Source organism: Mesoplodon densirostris, chromosome 1 (genome assembly GCF_025265405.1).
Source record: "Mesoplodon densirostris isolate mMesDen1 chromosome 1, mMesDen1 primary haplotype, whole genome shotgun sequence".
Taxonomy (NCBI): domain Eukaryota; kingdom Metazoa; phylum Chordata; class Mammalia; order Artiodactyla; family Ziphiidae; genus Mesoplodon; species Mesoplodon densirostris.
The window spans coordinates 111,369,311-111,395,434 of record NC_082661.1 but is presented as its reverse complement, the minus strand read 5'-3'; the positions used below and the strand labels follow the sequence as shown (position 1 = coordinate 111,395,434).

Genomic DNA, 26,124 nt, shown 5'->3' with positions numbered 1-26,124 from the left:
GGACACCACCTTTGCGCTGGCCGTGCCCAGAAGCCGGGATGTGGGAGCAGCCACAGACTAGAAGTCTACAGGTGGGAAACCCTGGTCTTGGGAGCTTCCGGAAGCAGAGGAGAACACAGATGCATGTGGATGTGAGGAAGTTATAAGTCATCCTGCGGAGTCCACAGTGCCAGGTTTAGAAGGACAACGGGATTGTTTGTCAGATTAAAGCAGTCAAACATAAGATCCTCTGAGGGCTGCAACTCACGGAACCACTTGTTATTCTTACAGTTTTGTAGTGTCACATTTTTAACCGGCACATTTTTTATGATGTTCTTGGTCTACAGAATGTTTTCCCTTCCAGGATAGTCGACTGAGAGAGATTATTAGCCTCAGAAAAGTTACTGGCTAGACAAGCAGTGTTAAAAATTACATTTATTTTGATCCCCGAAGCTGAGTTTGTATTGATCTCTACCTAGCATGGTAATTAACAGCGTAAGTAGATGATGTTTGTTATGGAGCAAAGAGGAAGTCATGTAACTGCCCACATGTTAGTGATCCCCCAGCCTTAGCTAAGTCTTTGAGTGCCTCCTTTTGGCAAGAACACCATAAAAACGGTGCCAGCGGGCTTCCCTTGTGGCGCAGTGGTTGAGTGTCCGCCTGTCGATGCAGGGGACATGGGTTCGTGCCCCGGTCCGGGAAGATCCCACATGCCACGGAGCGGCTGGGCCCGTGAGCCATGGCCGCTGAGCCTGTGCGTCTGGAGCCTGTGCTCCGCAACGGAAGAGGCCCCAGCAGTGAGAGGCCCGCGTACCACACACACAAAAAAAAGGTGCCATAAGCTAGAAATGCCATTCACATCCATTGACTCAATTTGGTGTGTCGAAAGGAGATGGAACACGTTTATCAGTGAGGTCTGGATTTCTGCACTAATGCGGGAAAGCAAAAGACCTAAGTCTTTTCTTCAAAACATGGTTCAGTTGCACACAAGTTAGCAGCTCACTTGTTCGGAAATGACTTCTTGTGCTGTGTCTTTTTTGCACTTGGTCAGTTTGGGTTTGAATTGGCCTTTACTTCCCAGAAATGTGTGCCGTGTGCCCTTCACAGCAGTGCCAGGTTGGATGCTCAGGTGAGCTGAGATCTTGCCTGGCGTCCTGTGCTTTGGCCACCCAAGGGGGAGAGGGAAGTGTGCTCACGGGCAGGTGCAGTTCCTGGCACCTGCTGGAGCATGAGCACCTCTGCAGACTAATGTGTAATTCTTATTCTACACCTCTTCCCATTTCCCTAAAAATTGGTTGAATTTCCATATGTATCCTTCAAGAACTTCCTCATACTTCTGGAACAGAGCTGAGTTTGACTAGGTTTGATGATATGTTATAATTAGTGATGTTTATTGGATGTCTTGGTCATAGAAGTAAACAAAGCAAAAATCTCTTTTGTAAGAGTAGTTACTGTAAAAGTGTCATAACAGAATTAATTTTGATTTTAAAATAAAGTCATTCTTTAAGCTGATTTTTATTAGGGCAAAAGAATGCCCATGTTTAGTGTTAAAAGATCATTTACATATGACCTTGTGCAAGAGGTTGGAAATGAAATATTCAACCCTGACTCTCTCTTCAACCTAATGCATGGCACAAGTTTTTGTCAGCAAAACTTATTTTGTCTCAAATATTAGTCATGATTATGCATTTATATAACATTTTTTCATCCAAGATTGAAGCTAAATTACAACATCTTACTGAAGACTACAATCTATGAGCATGAATTAAAGACACCGTACTACCCAGCCATCTGTCTTCTCTTTTCTCATTATTTCTTTTAATTTTTAAAATAAATTTATTTGTTTTATTTATTTTTATTTTTGGCCGCGTTGGGTCTTCGTTGCTACGCAGGGGCTACTTTTTGTTGTGGTGTGTGGGCTTCTCATTGCAGTGGCTTCTCTTATTGTAGAGCACGGGCTCTAGGCGCGGGCTTCAGTAGTTGTGGCTCGTGGGCTCTAGAGTGCAGGCACAAGTAGTTGTGGCGCACGGGCCCAGTTGCTCTGCAGCATGTGGGATCTTCCTGGACCAGGGCTCGAACCCGTGTCCCCTGCATTGGCAGGCGGATTCTTAACCACTGCGTCACAAGGGAAGCCCTTCATTCTTTCTTTTTAAACCAAACCCAATCAATTGGGAACCCAAACAAACACTGGAAATGCAAGGTGCCCTTTAGTCCCTAGGATTCAAGGTTCACATGCCTTTCATTCAAAACATAACTCCGGGACCTGTCACTTTGGTTGGTCTCTGTTAGAGATTCCTTGACTTGGACGATTCAGACAGCTTCAGCCTTTGAGACACCAAAGCCTGAGCTTCACCTGAACATCCAGTGACTTGCTTACAACGTCAGCTCCGGGCGACTACAAGAGTCGGTTTTCTTGATGTTTTGATGTATACTAATATCCCACCTTTATGATTTCTGATTACGTCATTGGCCATATGCACTACTCAGTAGTCCCAGGGGATGTGGTATCTAGTTAAATAGAAAAACACTTGGAAACAATATGTCCGTGAACAAAAAATTGTAGCATCTTGGCATTTTATTTAAAAAATGCAATCCAATGTAAATCTCGACTTATTAAATTTGACCAGTAACTTATAGCACATTCAGTAAATCAAGAGTAATTTAAACTTGCTTAGATAAAGAGAGGTGGATTTTGCTTTGGGGGAAGGAGAGTTAAAATAAAAGATAGGAAGTCAAGTTTACTGGTAAAGCGATAATCCCTGCCCCATTCTGTGTAACAGGCATATGTACCTCCTTAGGATGCTTTATTCAGTTCATTTCTTCTATTCTCAAAGGGTGGCACCACCATCCATTTGGTTTCCCAAGCCAAAAAGCAGAGCATTGTTTTTGGTTTTTATCCGTCTCTCCGTCCCAAGCTCCAAGTACTGTTGATTTGACAGGTGAGAACCTGTCACCCAGCATTGCTGTTGAGAAGAATGGACCGTTCAGTGACCCAGGCCTTTGTGTGGGCTCTGCACCAGACACTTAGGGTCTCTGCTTTAACCCAGGACTCTGAATTCCACAATAATACGTCTTGATACGGACCTTTTTTTCATTCATTCTACTATAGACCGTCAAATCTGGTTTTACCTATCTTTTAGTTCTGGAAAATTTCTTGTATTATTTCTTTCTTTTTTTTTTTTTTTTTTTTTTTTTTTGTGGTATGCGGGCCTCTCACTGTTGTGGTGTCTCCCGTTGCAGAGCACAGGCTCCGGACGCACAGGCTCAGCGGCCATGGCTCATGGGCCCAGCCGCTCCGCGGCATGTGGGATCTTCCCGGACTGGGGCACAAACCCGTGTCCCCTGCATCGGCAGGCAGACTGTCAACCACTGCGCCACCAGGGAAGCCCTCTTGTATTATTTCTTAATCATTTCTTCCCACCTTTTTCTCTCTGTTCTCTTTCTCTGTTAGGTGTATGTTAGACTTCTGGGATTGAACTTGAATTTTCTTGCATTTGCTCTCCTGTAACGTTTTGGGAGAGTTCCTCAGTTTACCTTCCTTCCACCTGTCTTACTGGATTTTTTATTTTGAATTTTAGCCATCCACTTTTTAAATTTCAAAAGTTCCTTCTCGTTCTCTGAGGGTGGTGAGCCTCATGGCAGGGTGATCAGGTGGCGTACACCTGCTTGTCTTTACTCTGGAGAAAGATCCCTGTTATTTGAGGTGTGACCCTGAAGCTGGGTTTGGAGGAAGGAGCAACTCGGGGTCTCCTTTCCAGTGAAGCTTTTACTTCACCTTTTGTTTTCAGCTGTGCTCTTCTGGGTACCTCGTGACCTTGAGTCCCTCCTTTCAGGTTGGGTTCCCGAGACCATTGCTCCTGCCCTCTAGAGGCGGGGGTGGGTATTGCCAGATGGGGCCCAGTGCCGCCTGGACCCCAGGGTCACACTTTTCTCTGCTCACTCCTTCCCTTCCCCTTCCGCTCTCTGTGGCACTTCTGTTCCTGCACCTGTTCAGGTGTGCAAGGGGATGGTCGTACTTCTCTTTGTCTTTCCCTCTGCACACCCTTGGGTTTGCCTTTCTCTACTCCACCATTGACGTTCTCCCATTTGCCTTCCATCTTTTTTCTTCTTTTTTTTAAGTCATGAAATTTATTAAAATCTAATTAACACACCATAGCATTTACCCATTTTTAGAATATTTTCAGAGTTGTGCAACCATCACCCCATTCTAATTTTAGAAAATCCTAATCATCTGAAAAAGAAACCTTGGTCTGATTTAGAGACTCTCTATTCCCATCCCCAGTCCTAGGTGACAGCTTATCTACTGTCCTTCTCTATAGATTTTCCAGTCTCGATATTGCCTTCCATCTTTATATACTGTGTTTTGGTGTCGCCAAGTTTTGTTGATGGTCCACTTTGTTTTTGGTTTTTGTTCTCTTTGTTCTTTTGTAATGATTCTGAAAAGTTTTACTCCACCATCTTGAGGATGGAAGTCTCCTGTTTAAAGAGCGATACCTTATTGCCTTACTAGATTTCTTAGAGTGAATATGAGAAAGTTTTTCTGCTGACTCCGGAACATCTAGGGAGAGGCATGGCTTCATTCATGTGGTAATTTGGGATGATTTACCCTGACACTCAAATTTGAGACTTACCGAGTCTTCCTGCGTCCTGGCCAAACAGCACCAATTGGCTTTGCAGGTCCCTTTGGTCAAGTCAGTAGTACTATGTGCACGGTGTAACTTGAGGGATGTCTGAGATCACATGTTCCGGGCTAAAGGGGCTTACATCCCTGACTGATCATTTGAGCCCACGGGAGATGACCTTGTGAGGACCCGTGAGAGTGACCGTGTAACTAAGACCACACGTGACTTTGACAGGATGGACACTCAGGCTTTTTCCCTTGACTGTGACAGCTTTTGCGAAGTTTGTTTTTCACTTTTCTCAGACTTGGCATAACATGTGACTCTGATTCCCGATGATACAACTGTACTTTCAACTATCTGCTTAGATTATATATGAGGCGTTTTTCCTCGATTAAAGTTTATTTATCACCCATGTTCAATGCAGATGATTCAACGTATGCAAAGTGGTTAAAGATATATGGCAGTCTGTCCGCGAAGTTTGCAGGCTACCTGGAGAGACAGAGCCTATGAATGAAACGCCTGACAGGTGTATCTGTAGGTTAATCAGAGCCACGGGCGCGAGACTGCCTCCTCCTGACCCGTGCTGGGGGGTGAACAGACAAGGTCACCGTCGCCAGGGCTGCTCCTGAGGGTGATGGCTCTGCATCACTGTCCGTGCGCCCCGAGAAGCACGTGTGCGGTTGCGAGTGACGGTGCTGAGGGCTCAGCGCTGAGCACCCCCCGACCATCTCTTCTTGGCTTCACAGAGGGTGTTCGGAGCTCTGCCGGATCCCCATGGTGGAGTACAAGCTGGACAGCGAGGGCACCCCCTGTGAGTACAAGACCCCCTTCCGGAGGAACACCACATGGCACCGAGTGCCCACGCCCGCCCTGCAGCCCCTGCCCAGGGCCTCTCCGGTGCCCGGCACGCCTGACAGGCTGCAGTGCCAGCCGCTGCTCCCACAGACCCAGGCCGCCATCCCACGCAGCACCTCCTTTGACCGGAAGCTGCCCGACGGCACCAGGTAAGGCTGGTACCGTTTCCTCAAGGGCAGCCCTTGTGAAGCTCTTGCAGCTAGAACTTCAGAGGGTCAGGGGGACTTTTATGTGGCTTAATCATTTCTGAGTTAGCTTGTTCTGACCAAGTGGGCAGGCAGGGTGGCTGGGCGGGCCCTAGACGCTGGGGTGCTTGGGGTCCTGGCCCAACGATGATGCTGATGGCATGCAAGTCCTCCCCACGGACGCTGCCCCCCAGGGCCATGGCCATGCCTCTCCACCGCGATCCTCTTATCAACTCACTCTCCATACCATCTTGGGAAAGATATCTGAGAAACCATTTTGCAGGAGCCTCTAGATAAATATGAACGGTTTGAGTATAAAGAAAACAAAGCTGCAAAATCAGTGATGAAATACCATCACCCTCGTGGGTGTAGTATTTTCAGAGGCCCTAGGATCATTAGCATCTCTTTGTTTTTCTCTCTCATTTTAAGCAAAGGGAGTTGAGTTTAAAATTAAGTTTTTCCCTGAGAGAATGCACTCGTTTAAAAGTTAAATCCAACAGCATTAGAAGCTGGTGAGAATTTCGGGGGTTGCATAATTCGCAAAGGTAGTTTTAAGTGAACAACGTAGTAAATTTGTTTTGTTGTGGTTGTTGATTCCTACTCCTTTTGTTTTAACTTTCACATAACTTATGGGCCATGGAGACACCATGAGCTTCCTCCGAATGTCTTGTCAGGCTCTCGTCTAAAAGAGCGTATGCTGTAAGCAGACGCTGGGCCAGGCTGTTTGCTTGACGGGTCATCACCTTGGCCTGTTACTCGGCCTCTCCCAGTCTCCAGTTTCCTCGTCTGAAAAATAAATTTAGCAATAATAGAGACCTCCACAGGGCATTAGGACAGTTGAGTCAATCAAGAGAGGTAAACTGCTTAGAACCATTCCTGGCACATAGGAAGCCTATATAGGTATTAATAATAATTGCTAAGATGAAAACATGTGGTCTTCCTTCGCTTCCTCCAGTCTATTCTTCTAAGAGTGAGTGCAGGAATGGTGTTACTTTAACTTGACACTAAGTCATCTGGGCTCTTGGTCTCCCTTCTCAAAGGTCTGCTGAGTTTTTAAACTTCCCATATTCAGAGAAATGCACATAGTACATAGTCCAGGTGAAAAGGGTGACATCTGGAAGGGAAGGGGTCTGCAGAACGTCCCTTATTAACATAGAATTTAGTAAATTATAAGGAAGGGTTCTAATAGCAACAGGGAAAGTTGGCGAGCACATCTTCCTCAAGTGAATTCTCACGAGTATCATTCATTTTTGTGTGTCTGAAACAAATAGGATGACGTTCAGTCGATGTGTGGAAATAAATGGCTTTGCCAAAATTTTAGGGTTTTCTCTCTCTATGGATTTTAAATATAGAAACACAATGTGCCTTGCATTGAGTCTCACAGACCAAGTAGTAGTGATGTTTTCATAATTCTGTGTTCTTGGGGGTTCCGTGTGTTTCACTGGCATCATTAGCTGTGCTTTAAATCTTTAGATGGTGAAGCCTTGTTTCTGCCATATCTCTTTCTTATAATAAATTACCAACCATAAACCACCTGAAATATCATGGCATCACCAATTCTTAGTTTATTTGTCCATGACTGCGATGCGTGTTTCTCCTTTTCTTCATCGCTGAAAAATGAATTCATTTGTAAAACAAAACAAGCCAGGTCAGGATGTTGGCAGCCTGCAGACCCCTCAGGGCCCGGTTACTGATTCTAGTCAACCTTTCAGAAGTTCACCCAGCAACCAGTCCTCCTCCAGTGATCCCGGACCCGGCGGCAGCGGACCCTGGAGACCGCAAGTTGGATACGACGGGTACCGCTCATTTTCACCTTTCTGCGGGCCCCTGGGGGGCAGTTGTTTGCGGGGCGCATTCAGAAGCGCTTACTGTGCACGAGGCCACTGGGGGACAGAGAAACAAAGACAGACCTTCGATAGGACGGGTGCATCCAGGCTGGATAGCTCATCATTTCTAGGGAGGTGGCACTCATTTGTCTGTATTCTGAGCTTGTCTGATTTTTTTTTTTTTTTAAATAAGGGAGAGTCTTTCTGAACATGTGAAAATTAAGGATTTGGAGATCCTGTGGGCGATGGCCCTTGGGAGTTTCCCTTCACTGGAACTGCTGACAAGGAATAAATTCACAGCCTCTCTTGAAAGTGTTTTCTCTCCCAAACCCAGTCCAGAATCAGAGAAGGCAGATTTAGCAGGTCCCTTGTAGTGTGTGAGCAGCATCTGGGACCCGGAGGGTGCCTGTGAACAGGACACAGAATTGACTGATACAGTCACTCAGGGGAAACAGCGGGGCCGGTGTGCTTTCCCATGGAGATGCAGGCCTGGCTTTCGGCAGCAGTGTTTGTGTGTGCTGCTGGGACCCAGTGTTGTCTCTGCTGCTCAAAGGAGCTGGCTGCATTGATTAGGTCAGCCAGGGAGGCTTTCACCGGACCAGAGAACCTTCTATTACTGCTCTTGCACGTGCCCAGGGAAACGTCTCTCCCCAGCACGCTCCTTCCTTCTGGTTTGGGCTGAGAAGTACAGCTTTGCAGTCTGAGTTCCATGCATTCCCTACCTTAGATCCTAGAGGGGCTTCTTAAAAGTGGTACTTCAAGAAATGTTTCTCCGTTGAGTTGCATTTTTAAAGTAGAGGGGAGTCTTTTCTGTCAATGGAAAAACCACTTCTGGCTTTTTCTGCAAACCGGGGTCTGTAACTGGGATTCTGTAAGTAAGTGTCCCTTTGTAACATGAAGAAGTTTTCTGCAGTTTCTTTTGGAAGAGTGAATTGTCCTATTTGGGGGTTTTCATAAAACAAAGTCCACCTGGATGTAGTCTAGCGCCAATCAACCTAATTTTCTTTTTCCTTAAAAACTTGGATATAAAAAAGTATCAGTGCACAAGAGAAACAGCGACAGCAAATGCAGTGAGCCCATCCTCAGCCCGTCAGGGACGAGCCGTCTGACCCTAGACGGTCCTTCCATCCCCTGGTGGCGGCCACCTCCTTTATCTGTAAACAGTGTCATCCAAGTGCCTCTATGGACCCAGTGGTGAAACGAGAGCCCCCAGTTCCAGATGCTCTAAGTCTCTCAGGCAGGGCTGGGCTGGCAGACCCTGCATTTCCATCTGCCAGAGACAGCCTCTGTTTAGGGGTCCCTGGGGTTGCCCCTCGGGGAGCCAGCACACACACGGGACAGTGGAGGGATGATGGGGGGCGAGGCGGGCTCAACTCTGTGTTCTTTCCAGGTGCCAGTCTCCCCTGCTGCTGGAGCACCAGGGCTCCAGCCCTTTGGAATGTGAAGGGGCCAGGGAGCGGGAGGACACCATGGAAGGAAGCAGACACCCCGGTAACAAGGACCCCTGCCCCGAGGCGCCCCTCCCTCCTGCCCCCTCCCTCCTCCCCCCCTCCCCCGTCACTCGTTCGTTCACCCGCGCACGTCTGGTCAGCTGCATCCTGCCCTGTGCGAGTTGGCTGCTGGACCTCGCGACGTCGTCTGGGACGTGGTCACGGCGGGTGGTGACTGTGGTGCCTGGGGAGTGGACCAGGAGCAGGTCCTAGAACCACAGTCCTCTTCACGGTCACTGAACCATTTGTTCGGCTCCTGCATTTCTTCGCTCCTCCGTTAACACTAGAAATGAAATGTTAAGTCTTCTCTCTGTGACAGAAACCAAATGGCACGGCCCACCTTCCAAAGTCCTGAGCTCCTATAAAGAAAGAGGCCTGCAGAATGATGGAGGCTGCAAGGATTCCCCCAATAAGCTTTCTCATGTGAGTCCTTTCCGCGTGAACTAACGCTCCTTCGGCCCTTGTGATCATCTCAGCATACGCAATTTATTACCTTTGTTGCCAGGGATTCTCAGGGGTGTCTTTTACCTCACAAGGCTCTTGGATGGAGGGAAAAAAAAAAAAAACTAAATGAAAAGTTAAGGGTTTTTTTTTTTTCCTCCTTGATTTATAAAGAAAGGTCATACTGTAAATTATTGGCAGAGCCAAGATTGTAGCCTCAGCCTTTGATCCTTGGTATTTTAAATCTGTTAACTCTTACCCACTTGTGGGCACAGCAGAGAAGCGGAACCTGTGAAGCGGGGTGTGTGGTGGGCGACACTCTGCCTGGGGCTCAGTGGACAGCTGCAGACGGGGCGCAGTAATACCAGCCCCAGCCAACTGACAGGCAGCCAGTGTTCCCACAGTGCCCGCGTGGTTTTGTTTACTTTCCGCAAAAATGAAAAAGTGGGCCATGTTGGTGACTGTAGCTCAATGAAATAAAACTTCCAGTTCAACGTGAAAACAGGAACTGTAGTTGTTGCCAAATGAAGCCAACCTTATAAAGTAGCTGATTTTTCAGAATCTGTGGGCATTTGATCAGGCCTTGACCTGAGTTGTTCCTTTCCTCCTCCTCCGTGCGTCACCGGCCAGCTGTAGAGCTAGCCGAGTGTTACCTGCGAACACGTGGCCTCCGTCTCTCAGCTGTATCCCCACCTCGTCTCGAGCCAGCCTCATGGAGCCAATCAATGCCACCTGCACAGAAGATCCATGTGTGATAACAGAGGGCAAGGGGAGTTCCTTAAGGATGTGATAGGAAGGAAGGAAAGGCCAAACCACTTGAAAATAGATCGGGGCTCTGCTGGGTCTCACGACTCCACAGCCTTTGGCTGGCGATTTGGGCCTCGTTAGTTTTCCCAGCCTGAGGAGAGGGGCCGTGTCTGTACCAGGACATCCTCAGACGAGGACATTTACCCTGTTCTCTTGGCCTCACCATCCAGGGACCTCAGAGCACTCCGGAGAGCACCCCATCTCGTCAGCCCCCCGGGGCTGCCCTGACTTGGGCTCTGGGGCATATGGCTTGTGCTTACACTGTGCTTCTGCATGTGAGCTGGTTGGGTCCATGCAGCGATCACTGGGCTTAGAGTAATAAGCAGAGGGAGGGATCGAGTGGCTGTCCAAAGCCCCATCGCTGTGATTCAAACCTGGGTCCTCAGCCCCAAACGCAGGGCTGGCCCTGTCATTCGTCGCAGGAGCATCTTCTGGAGGAAAGGCTGCTCTCCTCCTTTTATTGACACCCCCCCCCCACGTGCTTTCTCAGCTTTTGTAACCTTCGTTGATTACTTTCTGGTTAGTGACACCCTGGCAATACTTTCACGTTTCATGCACAAGTAATTGAACAAAGACTTGAAAAGATACCCATTTAGGTTAAGATGAATGATGAGAGGAATTATGACTCAAGGGGACTTTTGCATGAAACCAGGATATTTTTTAAAAGGAAGTTCTTTCCTTGCCTTGCACTGAAAAGTGAGCGGAAGGGGTTCGGGTGAAATCATCGGGTTTGTGGCTTCCTGAGTCTAGGGGGGAATGACCTCTTCACGGAGAAGCGAAGTGTGGGATTTGTTGGAAGCCTTCCCGTTTCTCTTTCTTCTCAAGATTGGAGAGAAAAGCTGCCCCAGCCATTCCAGCAGCAACACACTCTCCAGCGACACCTCTGGCAACAGCGATGACAAGCACTTTGGGTCCGGGGACCTGATGGACCCCGAGTTGCCGGGGCTTACGTACATCAAGGGTGCCTCCACGGACAGCGGCATCGACACGGCCCCGTGCATGCCTGCTGCGGTCCTCGGCCCCGTGCACCTGGCGGGCAGCAGGTCCCTGGTCCACGGGCAGGCGGATCAGTGGGCTGACTCGGACATCCCGGGGCCCGACGACGAGCAGGCCAAGATGTACGCGGTCCACGGCTACGCGCCCAGCATCTCTGCCGGCCATGCTGCCGACGGCAGCCTGGGCGACCTCAGCGAGATCTCATCCCACTCCAGGTAAGTCCCCGCGCCACCAGCGGCGCCCGCTCCGGGCACCCTGGGCGCCGTCGCCTGCGCTGGGGTGGGAGAGGGGCCCGAAGTAGGACCAGCAGGCGCCTGAGGTCATTGTCACCTGTGTGCCACGCGGCCTGACTTAAGAGGAAACGCTTGCTTCCAGGGTCTCCTTTGAAATGTGCACACGAATACGTTTGTGATTCTATCTTTCTTTCTCTTGAAAGTTGAGAGAAAACTAAACGGAGATGCTCATGGCCCTCGTCAGACCACTCATCTCTCTCCCCCAGTTCAATCTGTTGTCCCTGGTTTTCAGGAGATGGCAAGCTGGACAGTGCTCAGCGGATAGTGGACAGTGACGGGGCGGGGGGTGGCCTCTCGTCGTCCCTCTGAAGGCCCGTGCCCTGCTCTCCCCTGGTCCGCGGGCCCCCTCTCACGAGTGTGTGCACCAGTGGAAATATTTTCACATTGACAGTCCAATTTAAAAAAAAAAAAAGACTAGCTAAATTTAAAGGAATTGTATTCTAACTACAAATGTGCAGTATATAGTTATGAGTAGTTTTAAACTCCTATTTGATATATGTCTGTACAGTGACTTTAAAACTCATAATTGGTGATTCCTCCTTTCAAACACCAGGCAGAGAAACGCTTTCATTCAGGTTTGGCCGTGCGTAGAATTTACTGCACACCGACGACCGCTCTCATTTTCCTTGCTGTCTCCAAGGCCTTCCCTACTTCAGCTCTGAGTGACTGACTTTTCCCCAGAACTCTTCTAGCTGCTGGAGGGCAGTCAGATGAACACTGATAGGACTATCCTTCCAGGTCCCTAAGGATATGGTGCTTGAGGCTGGCCATGGGGTTCCCAGCACCAGCCTCTGTTCTCCTCGTCCGCCTTCACCCAGGCTGAGCCTGCTGCCCTCTGACTGTCTCCCCGTCCTCAAGCGGCCGCTGCCGAGCCGGGAGGGACGAACCGACGGGCAGAAGGGAGAGTAGCTGTGACCACAAAGCAGACACATGAATCAATTGGGCTTTCCTCTCAGTCGAGGCCGAGACCTCATCAGCGGTGCTGTTATTTTCATGATCGATGTCATGTGATGTCTGATCTTGTTTGAAAAAACATTTTAAACTTCTAAGTCCCGGAAAATTACCGTAAATTAATTTTTCTTACAGAAACCTAAAACACGAGGGTGCCTGCACACACGTGCTCACTGCCGCCTTTCTGCTTTCCTTTTCCTGTCGCTAACGTCGTCATCTGTGTCTTACGTTTACATCATTTGTGTATTCGAGGGCATTTATGTGACAAGTTAGAGAAAACTGCGCACGAATTAGCTCACACAGCAAAGGTAGTATTTTGGCTTACGTAACTGCACAGGCCAGAACTGTGAAGGTTCTGTTTGACACAGCAGCTCACGTGATGTCACCTGAGACCAGGTCCCCCGGTCTGTGGGCTCGGCGGGACGGCCCTGAAATCTCAGCAGTGAGAATGGCTGTGTCACCTGCTGCGTCACCTGCAGGCCTCCCGTGCTAGTGCTCCCCCGTCGCAGGAAGAAAGTGCGGACGTTTTCAAGTTTCTGCAGACACCGCCCTCTGCCCCGCCACCAGTGCCTCTTCACGTGTCCTTGGCTTTGATCACTGTGCTCTGGGGGCCTGGGGGTCAGTCTGCCAAACCACGCCGCTGGAGACTGGGGAAGAGAGCCACCTCCCCAGAAGAAAATCAGAGGATCATGTCCCTGGGAGAAAGGGGAGGAGATGCAGACAGGGCGTCCTGAGCACCCACCGTCGGCTCTGTCTTCTTCCCCTGGGCAGGCGGAGTGCAGGATATGGAAACTATTTTCAAAGTAGAGATTCCTATTACTTTTGACCCGTTCTCTTTAATAATTGGACTTGAAATAGGTTTAGTACTAACTAAAATAATATTTAAGTGTTATCAGTGGCTTTGGTTACCTGAATTATTCCTATCTTACTTTCAGAGACAGTTTTGAATTGGCCAGGCTGTAAAAACCATCTTGGGATTTTATAATCTTCTGGTGTCTTGTTCAGAGTGTAGAAGATTTTGTAACATGGCTGATTTCCTGACACCTTGTTAGAGAGATGTAATGGGCATCCCAAACAGAATTTCGTATTACCGTTGAGGAAAATTTCCGTGGAAACCGCTTTCAGAGCACCTTCTTTTATGAATAGAGAGTCAGGCTATTTATAGGGATTTGAAGTCAATGTTCTGGAACACCTTAAGCATTCATTAATGTAATGGGTCAGACTCGTAGAAAGCACAGGAAACTGCTAGATTGGATTTCTGGTCGATGTTCCCTCTTTCCATGTCTTTATGCTGGACACGTGCACAGTGGTTGCAGAAGGGCCGTGTGCTGAGTGAGGGGCTCCTTTCCCATCCAGGTGCCTTTTTCTTGCCCTTCTTAGTTGACAGTGACTTTAAAGCCACATTTCAACTCCAGTTGCAGGCTTTTGCTCATGTGGAATTCATCATTAAATTAACTCTTCTGAACACTTCCTCCTGTCTGTCCCCTGACCCATATGGGAGAGCTAGAGAAAATAAGATTTCAAATATTTTAAAGTAGTTTTTTTTTTAATTTTAAAATACTCAGGTATTTTTAAGTGTTATCCATTAATAGTTTACATTTAAAATAAGACTTGAAATGTCAGTGTGTTGAGGTATTTAGTGTGTTGGCTCATTAGTGCACAAGGGACCCACCTACCACAGTGGTGCTGAGACTCTGCAGATCCTGAAATGCCAGGACCCAGACCGGGACACACATTCCCTGTGTGATGAGTACCGTCGGCCTTTGAGTGTGTGGTCAGCTCGGAGCCGAGGCCCACTGCCCAGGGGCTCGGTTGTGACTGGGTGCAGTCCAGGGAACAGGGGAGCAGGAGAGCCTCTTAGGGGCTGGCGTCAGCGCCAAGCATCCTGGCTAGTCACCCCTCCACCCCACGCACCCGTGTATCCCACCATGTTTTAGCTGCTTCTCAGCGCTCAACCCTGGTTGACATGATTTGTGTTCACTGTAGATCGTACCCCAGGCTGCTGCCCCCTCTCGTCTAGAGAGCCTGGGCCTGTCTCCTTCACGTTGTAGCCACAGCACTTGGTACATACGGGTCCTTGAACTTGACAAGCATTGGAATGTTTGTTGAGTGAAGGAGGGAAGTCTAAGAAGACTGTTGATAAATGCTTGTTGATTGAGTTAGTAACCCAGTGCCTTGGGTCGCCTAAGGAAACAGGAGGCACCAGCGGTCGACCGTTCGCAGTTCCCAGACCATCTGTGGCGCATTCTTAATACTCCGGTTCTGGTTTTTCACCACCAGCATCACTGGCGTCCCCACCGGCTCCGCCACACACGCGCACGTTCCCAACAGCCGTCCAGGAGTCGAGCAAGCGTCCGTTATGTATGTGGTGCGATTCCGGGATTGCACCGAGGACTGGGCAGGGGGACTCACGACTCCTGGAGACAAGCCGCACTGGTGTGAGGGGAGAACGGGGGTGGAGGGAGGGGTGTGCAGGAATCACCACCCATTAAGCCGGCTCCCCTGCTGCTCCATGCTTTTAATTCAGCAAACCCGTTTTGGTTGGTTGGTTGGTTTTTTTTTTTTTTCTCCTACGAGGGCAGGGCACTTAGATAAGAGCTCAGAATACAAAGCAGTATTCATAGGAGCCTAACCAAGCTTTTGCAAAGTGAAAGGAGTCAACTGCCAAAAAACCCAAACAAAACAACCCATGTTCTGGCTTCTCCTGTAAATGGCTCATGTGATTATCTGTTGTTTACACTTATTCATGTCATCATACTCTTTACTCTTTGTAAAGGATTGGGAGTTGGCAGTGAAACTCTAAAATAAGAACGTGAGTCTAGAAGGAAGGGATTCATGAAAACCTTATTGCCAACATTCTAGAATGTTGATCTGCTTCAGAGGAAACCTTTAGAACAACGTTACTGCTGCTAAACACGGGTTTTTGCCACGTTGCTCGTCAAACGGATTCGATACATTTGTTCTTAGAGTTTAACTTTAAAATATTTTACTATTGGGGTCAAAGACATTTTTAATCAGGCCTGAATGAGGAAAATGGAAAAGCACGTCGGGCTTGTGACCATTGCCCCAGGTGCTGGTAACACTGGACTCTCATCATAAGAGGCTCCCATTTTTGCCAGTCTGGTGAGTGTGCCCTGATATTCTGCAGTGGTTTGCACTGGCATTTCCCTGGGGATGGTGGAGGTTGAGCCCTTCCTCTTACTTTTATTCACCATTTGAGTTTCTTTTCTTTTGAGGCATCACTGTGGTGCCCATTTTTCTATTAGATTTCCCCTGGCTGTGCTTTGAACATCCTTCTGGCCACAGGCATACAGCTTTGCACATGAACACCCTTGGCCTGTGGGGAGCAGGGCGTTCCAAAGGCACGTGGCAGAGAGGCGGCCACATCTGCCCCCCTCTGCTCGACTTTGCTCACAGAGAAGGACAGGAGTCGTGCGTGGTGGCTCTGAGTTTGGCAACGTGCCCGCACCGCTGAGATCTGATCGTATCGCGGCTTCTGTCTTTTTCTCCCCAGTGGTTCACACCATTCAGGAAGCCCCTCAGCTCACGGGTCCAAAATTAGTGGGTCTCTGGATACGTCCAAAGTGTACATCGTGTCTCACAGCAGCAGTCAACAGGCCCCGGGGTCCGTGTCCAAGGCCTACCACCGGCAAGGGGCCGTGAACAAATATGTCATCGGCTGGAAGAAATCGGAAGACAGCCCGCCACCCGAGGAACCCGAAGTGGCTGAGTGTCAGGGGTAAGGTGTCCGGGGGGCTCTTCTCTAGGCAAACCTTGGGTATCTGGGGCATGGACCAAGCTAATGTACTTTTCCCCCAAGTAGAAACAGATTTTCTAAAAAAGAATAATCGAGAAACATCTTGGTAAAGCTCTTTAAATGTTGGCATTTATATTTCTCTTTAAAAGTCTTCTCTTTCCTTGATGTTCTCATATAAAATCAAAACAAATTTCTTTTTTTAAAAAGAAATTTGTTTATTTTATTTATTTTTGGCTGCGTTGGGTCTTCGTTGCTGAGCGCGGGCTTTCTCTAGTTGCGGCGAGCGGGGGCTACTCTTCGTTGCGGTGCGCAGGCTTCTCATTGTGGTGGCTTCTCTTGTCATGGAACATGGGCTCTAGGCGCACGGGCTTTAGTAGTTGTGGCTCATGGGCTCGGTAGTTGTGGCTCGCGGGCTCTAGAGCGCAGGCTCAGTAGTTGTGGCACATGGGCTTAGTTGCTCCGCGGCATGTGGGATCTTCCCGGACCAGGGCTCGAACCCGTGTCCCCTGCATTGGCAGGCAGATTCTTAACCACTGCGCCACCAGCGAAGTCCCTAAAACAAATTTCTGTTCCTTGCTTTTATATTCACATACCATGTCCTGCTCACCTCTGTACATCCTCGTGACTCCCACGTAGTAGACCCTCAGAGCATACTTATTGACGTATCATTTGTCAATTTTAATAAAGTCACTAAGTTAGCAGGAAAAAAGACTAGCAATTTTTATTCAAACACATAGGGAAACTGGAATAGTGCATTTTATTAGTGATTTTCGGTATTACCTTATTATCCCAGCAGTTACTGATGAGACCTGGGTTTGTTTTTCTCTTCCCTATGTCTTTCCCAAAGCAGATAGGGCCTGGAGCTCTTGAGCATGTCCACCCCCAAATCTCAGGGCCTACAGCTGGGCACATCTGACAGCCTTGTCACAAACCCTCCATGGTGGGTCTTCCCACGGGGGTACCGTGCAGAGGCCCCATCCCTCGGGTCTTGGGTTCTTTTTTAGCTCCCAAGCCAACCACATCTTCAGTCACATTTAAAAGTTTTGAAAGCTTCTTTCCCAGTCACTGCTTTCATGTCGTCAGCGCTGCTGCTACTTACAGAGCTGAAAAGTTCGGGAAACCTGACCTGCCTCAGGAACAAAGCAAGAGCCCTAGCGAGTTCCAATAAATCGTTCTTAATTTTGAGCATGTTCATGTGAGTTTCATATCCTGATGATTCCCCAGTGAGCCGTCACCCTGAAGCACAGTAGCCTGGCTTTGGAGGTGGGGTCATCTCGGTGATGCAGGACAGTCACACACAGGTCATCCTCTGCAAGCTGCCGCCCTGGGCTGTGGGTTCCTGGAGCATCACGTTTCAGGTCGTGCCGCCCGTCCGCCTCTGCTGACAGTACAGCCCCTGGTTCTTCACCCACCGTGTCTTCAGGAATGTTCCGTGGCTCAGATTACATTTGCAGACCAAACCTTTTAAAAACGACTCCCCAGTTTTCTCCCTGGAAAAGAGCTGAAAACAGTAATTCGTCTAGACAGTCTTTTGTTTTACATAAATACATTTCTATATACTGATAATCAAGGGGGACAGCTGCTTCATTTATCCAAACGGCTTTGCGAAATGGCTGATAATAAAAATGCTTGGCATACCCCCGGATGGATTACTGTTCAACATCAGGTTCCCCGGGGTCCGGCTCTCCGTGTTGCAGGGTGGACGGTGCGTGGGGTTGCCCAGCCACAAGAGGAAGGCTTTCTCAAGTTCCGGAGAAGCACCAGGCTTCCTTCAAAGAACACGGGATAATCTCCGATAAATTATTGAAACTGTGTTTTCTGACACAGGTTAGGAAAGGGAAAACACAGCCTTATTCGAAAAGTTGGCTCTATGTTTTTCTCATTCAGGGCTTGGGGATCTGATTTGTTTCTGCATTATTCAGAAACCTAAGTTTGCACTCATTTCACAAACGTAAGATGGCATGGGGATCTGGGAGAAATGCAGCAGAAGTGAGTCAGCTCAATAACTAAGAAGAGCTGTGTGTGTATGAACGTGGTGGGTGAAGCTGGTGACTGGATTTTAATTCATAAGGCTACAGGTGTTTTACAGATAGGCTGATGACTCATCATCATTTTCCTTCTGCCTTGTTTCACCAGGCTGTATGGTGAGATGGGTCTCCTGTCCACCGCAGCTCAGCAGCAGGCAGTGGTGGGAGATGATGTCTCAGAAACTCAGCACGTGCTCTCGAAAGAAGACTTTCTGAAATTGATGCTTCCCGACAGCCCCTCAGTGGAGGAGGGGAGGAGAAAGGTTAGTGACTTTTGTGTAGCTTTGAAGTTACTGGAAACACTAAGGAAAAGCCTAAAGAGACGCCAGGGCTTCCAGAGTTCTCCCGCATGTGGCCTCTCTCGTGATCCTACCCACAGCTCTGTGCCCGGTTGGCCATTTTCACTGTTATTCCCCCAGGAAGCAGAGTGAGCCTGGGAGAGGTCAAGAAAGGCAGCTTTCTAGACGGACAGAGGAAGCTAGAGGCAGGCGGGCCTGGCCTCAGTTCTCGGCTTCAGTGACCATCAGCCTTGTGATTTTGTTCATGTGACTTAATCTCTTGGCCCAGTGTCGTCCTCTGAAGAAAAGGAAGCAATGATAAGTGTACTACAGAGTTACAGCAAAGATAAGAACCAACTTCACAGAGGACCCGGATATAACGGGTCATCCGAAATAGTAGCTGTTAAAATTCACACTGCCTGACTTTTGCTCCGGAACTTGTACCAAGGATAGAGGTTCTCCAAGCCATCCTGCTTGGGTGTAATCCTGTTCCAGAAATGGGCTGGAGTTAGGTACTCTACTGCCTGGCATTGTAAATCAGATGGCACTTGCCCCGTGCTTGTAAACCGTGCCCACTCACAAGGAAAGGCCACGCATCAGTCTCACAAACCAACCTCACATTCGAGGGCACGGCTTCATCACCATGGCGCAGACCCTTGCTACCGTTAGATGACTTTATTGTCCTTATTAGTTTTAGTTTTATTATGTATTATTACAGTCTCTTAAACCACTTTGTTAAGTAATGGAAACTATGAAAAAGGACTCACAGGTAATCTAGCCCAATCTCCTCTTGTGGCAAGTAACTGATGCCCCAACTGATGAAATGTGACGTTCCCATAAATATTTGGTGGCAGAGCCAGCCGTGGAATGCAGGCCTTACTCCCTTCTAATTCAGCGCTCTCTTGTCCAAATGAAAAGAAAAAAGTCAGGCATGGCCATCTTGACTGTGATCAGGATAAACAGCAAGCCTTTGTGCTACCGTCTTCCCTATAATAAAACAATGCTGCAATTAACCTAATTGTGTTCTTAGAATAACACTCTCATGAGATACTACCTCAAAGCCGCTTTAATCTAATGGGCCTGTAATCATGTTCTGAACAGCCTGCTGGTTGTGTGTGAAGAGGGAATCTCAGAAGAACTCAACAGAATGAGTCTTTTTTTTTTAACTTGTATCAAATCATGTATATGGTACTGTATAAGCTTGGCTATTGTACCGAAAGTGCAAATAGCTTTTCTTTTAATAGGAACAAACTTCTCCTTGACATGTGTTTTTTTTCTTCTAAGACAAATCGCCTTCTTTTCGTAGTGCAAACTTAACTGCAGTTCACACACATTCTGGTTCCCATTCATCAGCTGGACAGACTTGACAGAATGAAAGGAACACATACAATAGAAATACTTTTAGCCTTCTGGCTACATTCACAAACGTAAATAGCCATTTCTGTATTTGCTTGATGCAAACATGCTGGCTTTTACTATTATTGATGTAAAAGGAATGTGGTTCAGGATATAGAAGAAGTTGGAAATTCAGATTTGATTTAATTTTTCTTGAGTTTTTGACTACTTGCTTCTTTAGTATGAATTTTCCCTACCCTATCTGTGATTTAACACAATAATTTAAATGGTTTCTTTAAATCTGGTTATGATTGATTACGATAACTCAATTCTCAACAACTGTAATAGACTTTTGTGAGTGAAACTTTCAAGTATGTAGACAGTAAGACTTTCCTGGACCAAAATACTGTCTTTCTGGAACCTGTCTGTGGCTTAGAAAGCTGCAGTGCTCAAAAATTAATATTATTATTATGACCTAGATTAGATTGAACCTCGCATGTAGTTGGTTGGTACAGAAATCACCTAATATTAAAGTGTAGTCACTTCCAATTAAAATCAAGCCAGCACTAGGTGTGGTTTTGAATAACAGTTGCCTGAAATGGTAGCGTTCTGGATTTCCAGAAGCTGCCACGGCTAAAAGGTTATGGAGCTTCCATTTAACATTTCAGAATAGAGCTGTGCCTGTCTAATTTGTGGTAATATTTCACAGAACGTCCAAGGAGGAAAAGAGCCAAATCCAATAACTGCAGGAAGCCCTTGTGCGTTTGCCTCGGTGACCTGCGTGCCTGGTGTAGCATCCCTAGGCTGAGGCTTTGCGTGCACCTGCTGCTCAGAGATGCTCCCACGGTGGTACGGGACCCTGCCTAAGTCAGTCAGATGAGTTTCACGCGGTCAGCTTTCTGACATCTGTTTTCCCTTCCCTCCTCCTGTCTCAACCCCTAGTTTTCATTCTATGGGAACCTGTCCCCACGCCGCTCGCTGTATCGCACCCTCTCGGACGAGAGCATTTGCAGCCACCGGAGGGGGTCTTCCTTCGGCAGCTCCCGGAGTTCCATCCTTGACCAGGCCCTGCCCAGTGACATCCTATTCAGCACCACCCCGCCCTACCACAGCACCCTGCCACCCCGGACCCAGCCGGTGCCCAGCATGGGAAGCCTGCGGAGTAAGTGCCTGGGGTGGCCCGAGCTGTCCTCATGGGCTCTCTGGGGTGGGTCTCCTATGGGGGTTGGAGGGACTTGTTTATTCTTCTCTAAACTATATATCATTTGGTGGTGTGTTTTCTCTTTTAGTAATTTTTGAAGGTGGTAAAAGCCCCAAAGTGGACATTTTTTAAAAGTTGAGCACTACTGCCAATTTTTCAGAAAATTGAAAAACCTGTATTAAACGTTTTTAGCAAATAAAATAGTGACCTTTATACTTAGCTCAGCTATTACATCCATAAAGAAAAAAGTGTCTAAACCTGATAAAGGGAAAAGGGTGCCATGGTGGTAGATTTTCCGGTGGGCAGCATTCAGGGAGGAAGGTTGGTTTTCTTGCCTCCTGTGTCTGTTTCTTCTTGATCTTCCAGATCTGGTGAAGGCGAAGGTGGCAGGTAGGCATCGGGACACCTGGGTCCCAGCTCTGGCTCTTCCCACGTGGTACCATGTCCCATCACTTAGATTCTGTGTCCAGTTCACTCCAATTTATTGGCCACAGGTTGACTAGATAATTTCCAGATGATTTTCCTTCAAATCCTAAAATCTTTCCTTTTTACATAGTGTTAGTTTCCTATTAACATGTCAGTGTTGAAGGGTGATTTTTTTTAACATTAGTTAGCTTTATTTCCTTTTTTCATAGTTAATTTCTATTGTACAGGAAGAATGAAGATTAAATCAGAAGTATATTCCTTGTCATGTTTTTTTTAAATTTCATCATAGAAAGCATTATCTTTAGAACCAATTTGAACTTCATAATACACATATAAGTCCCAGGCTGAATGAAATTAAAGTTCTAATAATCTTTCTAATGTTTAACATAATTGGAAATGAACCTTGTCTCATAAAATTCTTAATCTGTTTCTTTAAGTAACATAATATCCTGCCTGTTATGAAAAGTCCATTTGCCTAAATTGATAAAGGTATGAAGGTCAGACAGACGTATTCTAATACCCTAATATTTCTCCAAATGTTTGTCCTTTTTAATAAATAGGTAACTTTAATGGCCTCTTAAAGCTTTCCTAAAACCAATAAAACTATTTTCTTGAAGATGTCATATCTTCCACTTAAAAATGCTTGAGGTATGATTGTGAAATCTACGGTATAGATGTTACTGTAGTTCTTACATTCTACCTTTCATTTGCTTCCATGTGGAAGACAGACAAGTGACCCTTGAACTACAGGGATTTGAACTGTGCAGATCGACTTACACACAGAGTTTTTTCCATGTAAATATCACAGTACTACATGCTCCACGGTTGGTTGGATCAGGGGATGTGGCACCTCGGATATGGTGGCCAGCTGTAAAGTACATGCAGATTTTCCACTGTGTGGGTGGTCCACGCCCCTAATACCACGTTACTTAAGGGTAAACTCTCTATCCTTTTTTTAGCTTCACTTTTTTTTTCTTAATAAACATCATTTACTTAGAGCAGTCTTAGGTTCACAGCAAAAGTGAGCAGAAGGCATGCAGACTTCCCGTGTACACACCTGCTGCCCCTGCAGGTGCTCAGTCTCCCCCCGACCACAGGGTACATTTGTTAGAGGACACTGACACATCTTCATCACCCAAAGTGCATAGTTTGCATTGGGGTTCACTCCCGGCATCGTACATTCTATGTGTTTGGACAAATGCATGATGACGTACCTACCACTGTAGTATTTTACAGAGTATTTTCATCTCCCTAAAGAGCCTCTGTGCCCCACCTGTTCATCCCTCTCTGCCCCTCACCCCTGGTAAATCAATGGTTCTTTTTTTTACTGTCTCCGTAGTTTTGTCCTTTCCAGGTATCATATAGTTGGAGTCATACAGGGTATATAGCCTTTCCAGAAATACATTTAATTTTCCTCCACGCCTTGATAGCTCACTTCTTTTTAGTGCTGACTACTGTTCTATTGTCTGGGTATGCCGATTTATCCTTTTTTTTTTAATTAATTAATTTATTTATTTATTTTTGGCTGCGTCAGGTCTTCGTTGCTGCACGCAGGCTTTCTCTAGTTGTGGTGAGCAGGGGCTACTCTTCATTGCAGTGCGCGGGCTTCTCATTGCAATGGCTTCTCTTGTTGCGGAGCATGGGCTCTAGGTGCTCGGGCTTCAGTAGTTGTGGAACGCAGGCTCAGTACTTGTGGCTTGCAGGCTCTAGAGCGCAGGCTCAGTAGTTTTGGCACCTGGGCTTAGTTGCTCCACGGCATGTGGGATCTTCCCGGACCAGGGCTCGAACCCGTGTCCCCTGCATCGGCAGGCGGATTCTTAACCACTGCGCCACCAGGGACGTCCCTGAATCCTTTCTTAGTATGTTCAAAGGTACAATGGAAACAGGCAGGATACACTCTCCACTATCCAGATTAAAAACTGCCTGACTTGCCTTCATTGTCTCTTCTTCTGGGAAAAGCAGTAAGAGTGGCCCTTGCTGTTTGTGCTTCTCAGATGAAACGTTCTTATTTGGCCACATGACTCCTCCAATTTCTAAACTTCACAACCTACTCAGAAAAAAAAATTCTCTAGGTTTGGTGGATCAAATGACAAAATATAAATAAAGGGGCTTCCCTGGTGGCGCAGTGGTTGAGAGTCCGCCTGCCGATGCAGGGGACACGGGTTCGTGCCCCGGTCCAGGAGGATCCCAGTCCAGAGCCTGTGTTCTGCAACGGGAGAGGCCGCAACAGTGAGGGGCCCGCATACCGAAAAAAAAAAAAATAATATATATATATATATATATATATATATATATATATATATATATATATATATATAAGGGATCTGGGAGTAATTTGAATTAATGTGTCTCCCCCAAGACACTTCTGATTCCCTCCTTCCCCCCCACCAAGAGGTTCACCTGCAAGGATCTGGTTGTCCCTGGGAGGATGCTCGCCCCTGGGACCCCTGACGCCCACACTCACCTGTGTGGTTATTATTCCTGTATCTGCTCAAGGCAGATTTCAGTCATCTTTTGCTTTCTGTGATTTCTGGCCACTCAGCAGAGCCCCTGTGAGCAGATCTAGCTCTGAGAGTAGTTGCAACAGTCTGCCCCTGCAACAAGCCAGAGAGTTGACAAGTGGGAGCTTGTGGCCAGCAGATGCCCGTGAGCGAGGAATGAGGACTATTTGGGGTCGCCCACGTGTTTCTCTTAGTTTCTCAGAGACTTAGCTTCACGAGAAAACTTGCAGTGGAAGTTAGGTTAGTTCTGCCAGAGCGTGTAGCACTGGATGGTTCATTAGCTACAGAGGTTGAGCAAGAATATGCAGAAGGCACATGTATTCTCCTAAAGTTTCCCAGGAAGCATCTGACCTTCCACTCATAGAGACTCATTTGGATCTTGTTCCCGATCTGGAACAAGGACAGCACAGGGGAGGGTTGGCAAGTCCATCTTTTCTCAGTGAGCCTCAGGAGACCTCATCGCCGTACCTTTTCTCCATGTAATTATCAGTCACAGCCTTCTCGTTCAGACAGTTTTAGCTTTTCCAAGTCTCAAACTTGGGCCCATCTCAGAATCTGTCTTCTCCTGAGACCAGGATCTTAATCCAACCTTGGAAGACAGATGACACTTAACAAACACATTTTGGATGTGACTCATGTCATGATTCATATATATTTCCTGGAGGCGGTTTGGGAATCCCTGAATGTGCTGTATCATTATGTCTTCAACTTGGAGGTATAAAAATATGACCAGCTCGAACAATTGAAAAAATTCAGAGATCTTTCTGCATTGCATTTAGGGCCTTTGTTTCCATCATTGGTGGATTTCAGAGTAAAATTTCTTTTGGGGCCCAGGTAGAAAAAAAGAATAGGGAGTGGCCATTTTGACACACAGTTCACAGGCCCAAAAACCAATGATATTGAAAACCGCTCATAGTATCCTTGTCTCCTTGACCATGTGGCTACCTGGCTTTGTTCAGTGCAGTCCCAAGCATTGGCAGGTTTAAAGCATGTTTAAAGAGAATTACTGATTTTTTACAAAATGGAGTTTTATGAAACTCTCCAAGGAATGGTAGAAATCTTCCTATGTGGGTAGAATTTTAGAACAAGAGTTCTTAAATTTTGAAAAATAAAAACAGGGTATTAGGACTTCCCTGGTGGCGCAGTGGTTAAGAATCCGCCTGCCAGTGCAGGGGACACGGGTTCGAGCCCTGATCTGGGAAGATCCCACAAGCCATGGAACAGCTAAGCCCGCGAGCCACAACTACTGAGCCCGCGTGCCACAACTACTAAAGCCCACGCTCCTAGAGCCCGTGCTCTGCAACAAGAGAAACCACCACAATAAGAAGCCCGAGCACCGCAACGAAGAGTAGCCCCTGCTCGCTGCAACTAGAGAAAGCCCGCGCACAGCAACGAAGACCCAACACAGCCAAAAATAAATAATAAAATAAAATAAATTAATTTAAAAAAAAAAAGGTATTAGGTTCTATATGTTCCCAAATCCTATAGTTGTGACCTAGGCCCCTCACAAAGGATGCTCCTTGAAGTTTCAAAGCGAGTTTTAGCAGAAATAAAAGAAATTAGTGTTTTCCTTATAATTGAGTACCCACTCAAGATGCCACAGACCCCAGGTGCAGACTTAGTGGTGTGTGGCCAGCAGAAGAGATGCCCTTGCTTCCGCTGGCATCGCAGACAACATCCGTGGCCATCAGAGGAAGAGTATTCTCCGACTCTATGTGGCGCCTCTTTCTGTTTTTTTCAAATGTTCTCAGTCTCCACTGTAATAAACATCCATTGGTTTCTGGAGAGTAATTGTGAAACCACAGCTATCTGACCACCAGGAAATGCTAACAGGAGGGCTCCTCTGCATTTATAATAACAGCGAGAAAGTCAGACTCAATAAAGCTGGTCCCCGCGATTTCAGCGTCGGGATAAACAAACAGGAAGCCCCAAGATCGATGTCCAGGCCAGAGAGCAGAGGCCCCGGCAGCAGTGCCTGGACATCAGCTGCCCTTCAGAAGCCACGAGTCGCTTTCTTTCCTGGATTGGCCAGAGGAGCAGCGTGGGCTCTGGAGCAGCACTGGCTTGAGAGGACGGGCCTTGAAATAACAGGCTTTGGTACCTAAGTCACGCCTTTTCTTCCCCATCTGGAAAGCTCAGGGAACAACCCAGTTA

General features: G+C 47.3%; 1 protein-coding gene across 1 annotated transcript in view; it reads left to right on the top strand.

Annotated features, from left to right (window-relative positions):
- SIPA1L2 (signal induced proliferation associated 1 like 2) overlaps positions 1-26,124 on the top strand; it is a 110,250-nt gene that overhangs the window by 64,594 nt on the left and 19,532 nt on the right. Inside the window, exons 9-16 of the mRNA XM_060089950.1 lie at positions 5,348-5,605; positions 7,354-7,437; positions 8,858-8,958; positions 9,277-9,380; positions 11,031-11,416; positions 15,960-16,184; positions 18,339-18,492; positions 20,785-21,004. Coding sequence (XP_059945933.1) covers positions 5,348-5,605; positions 7,354-7,437; positions 8,858-8,958; positions 9,277-9,380; positions 11,031-11,416; positions 15,960-16,184; positions 18,339-18,492; positions 20,785-21,004 — 1,532 coding nt within the window. The remainder of the gene's footprint in view (positions 1-5,347; positions 5,606-7,353; positions 7,438-8,857; positions 8,959-9,276; positions 9,381-11,030; positions 11,417-15,959; positions 16,185-18,338; positions 18,493-20,784; positions 21,005-26,124) is intronic.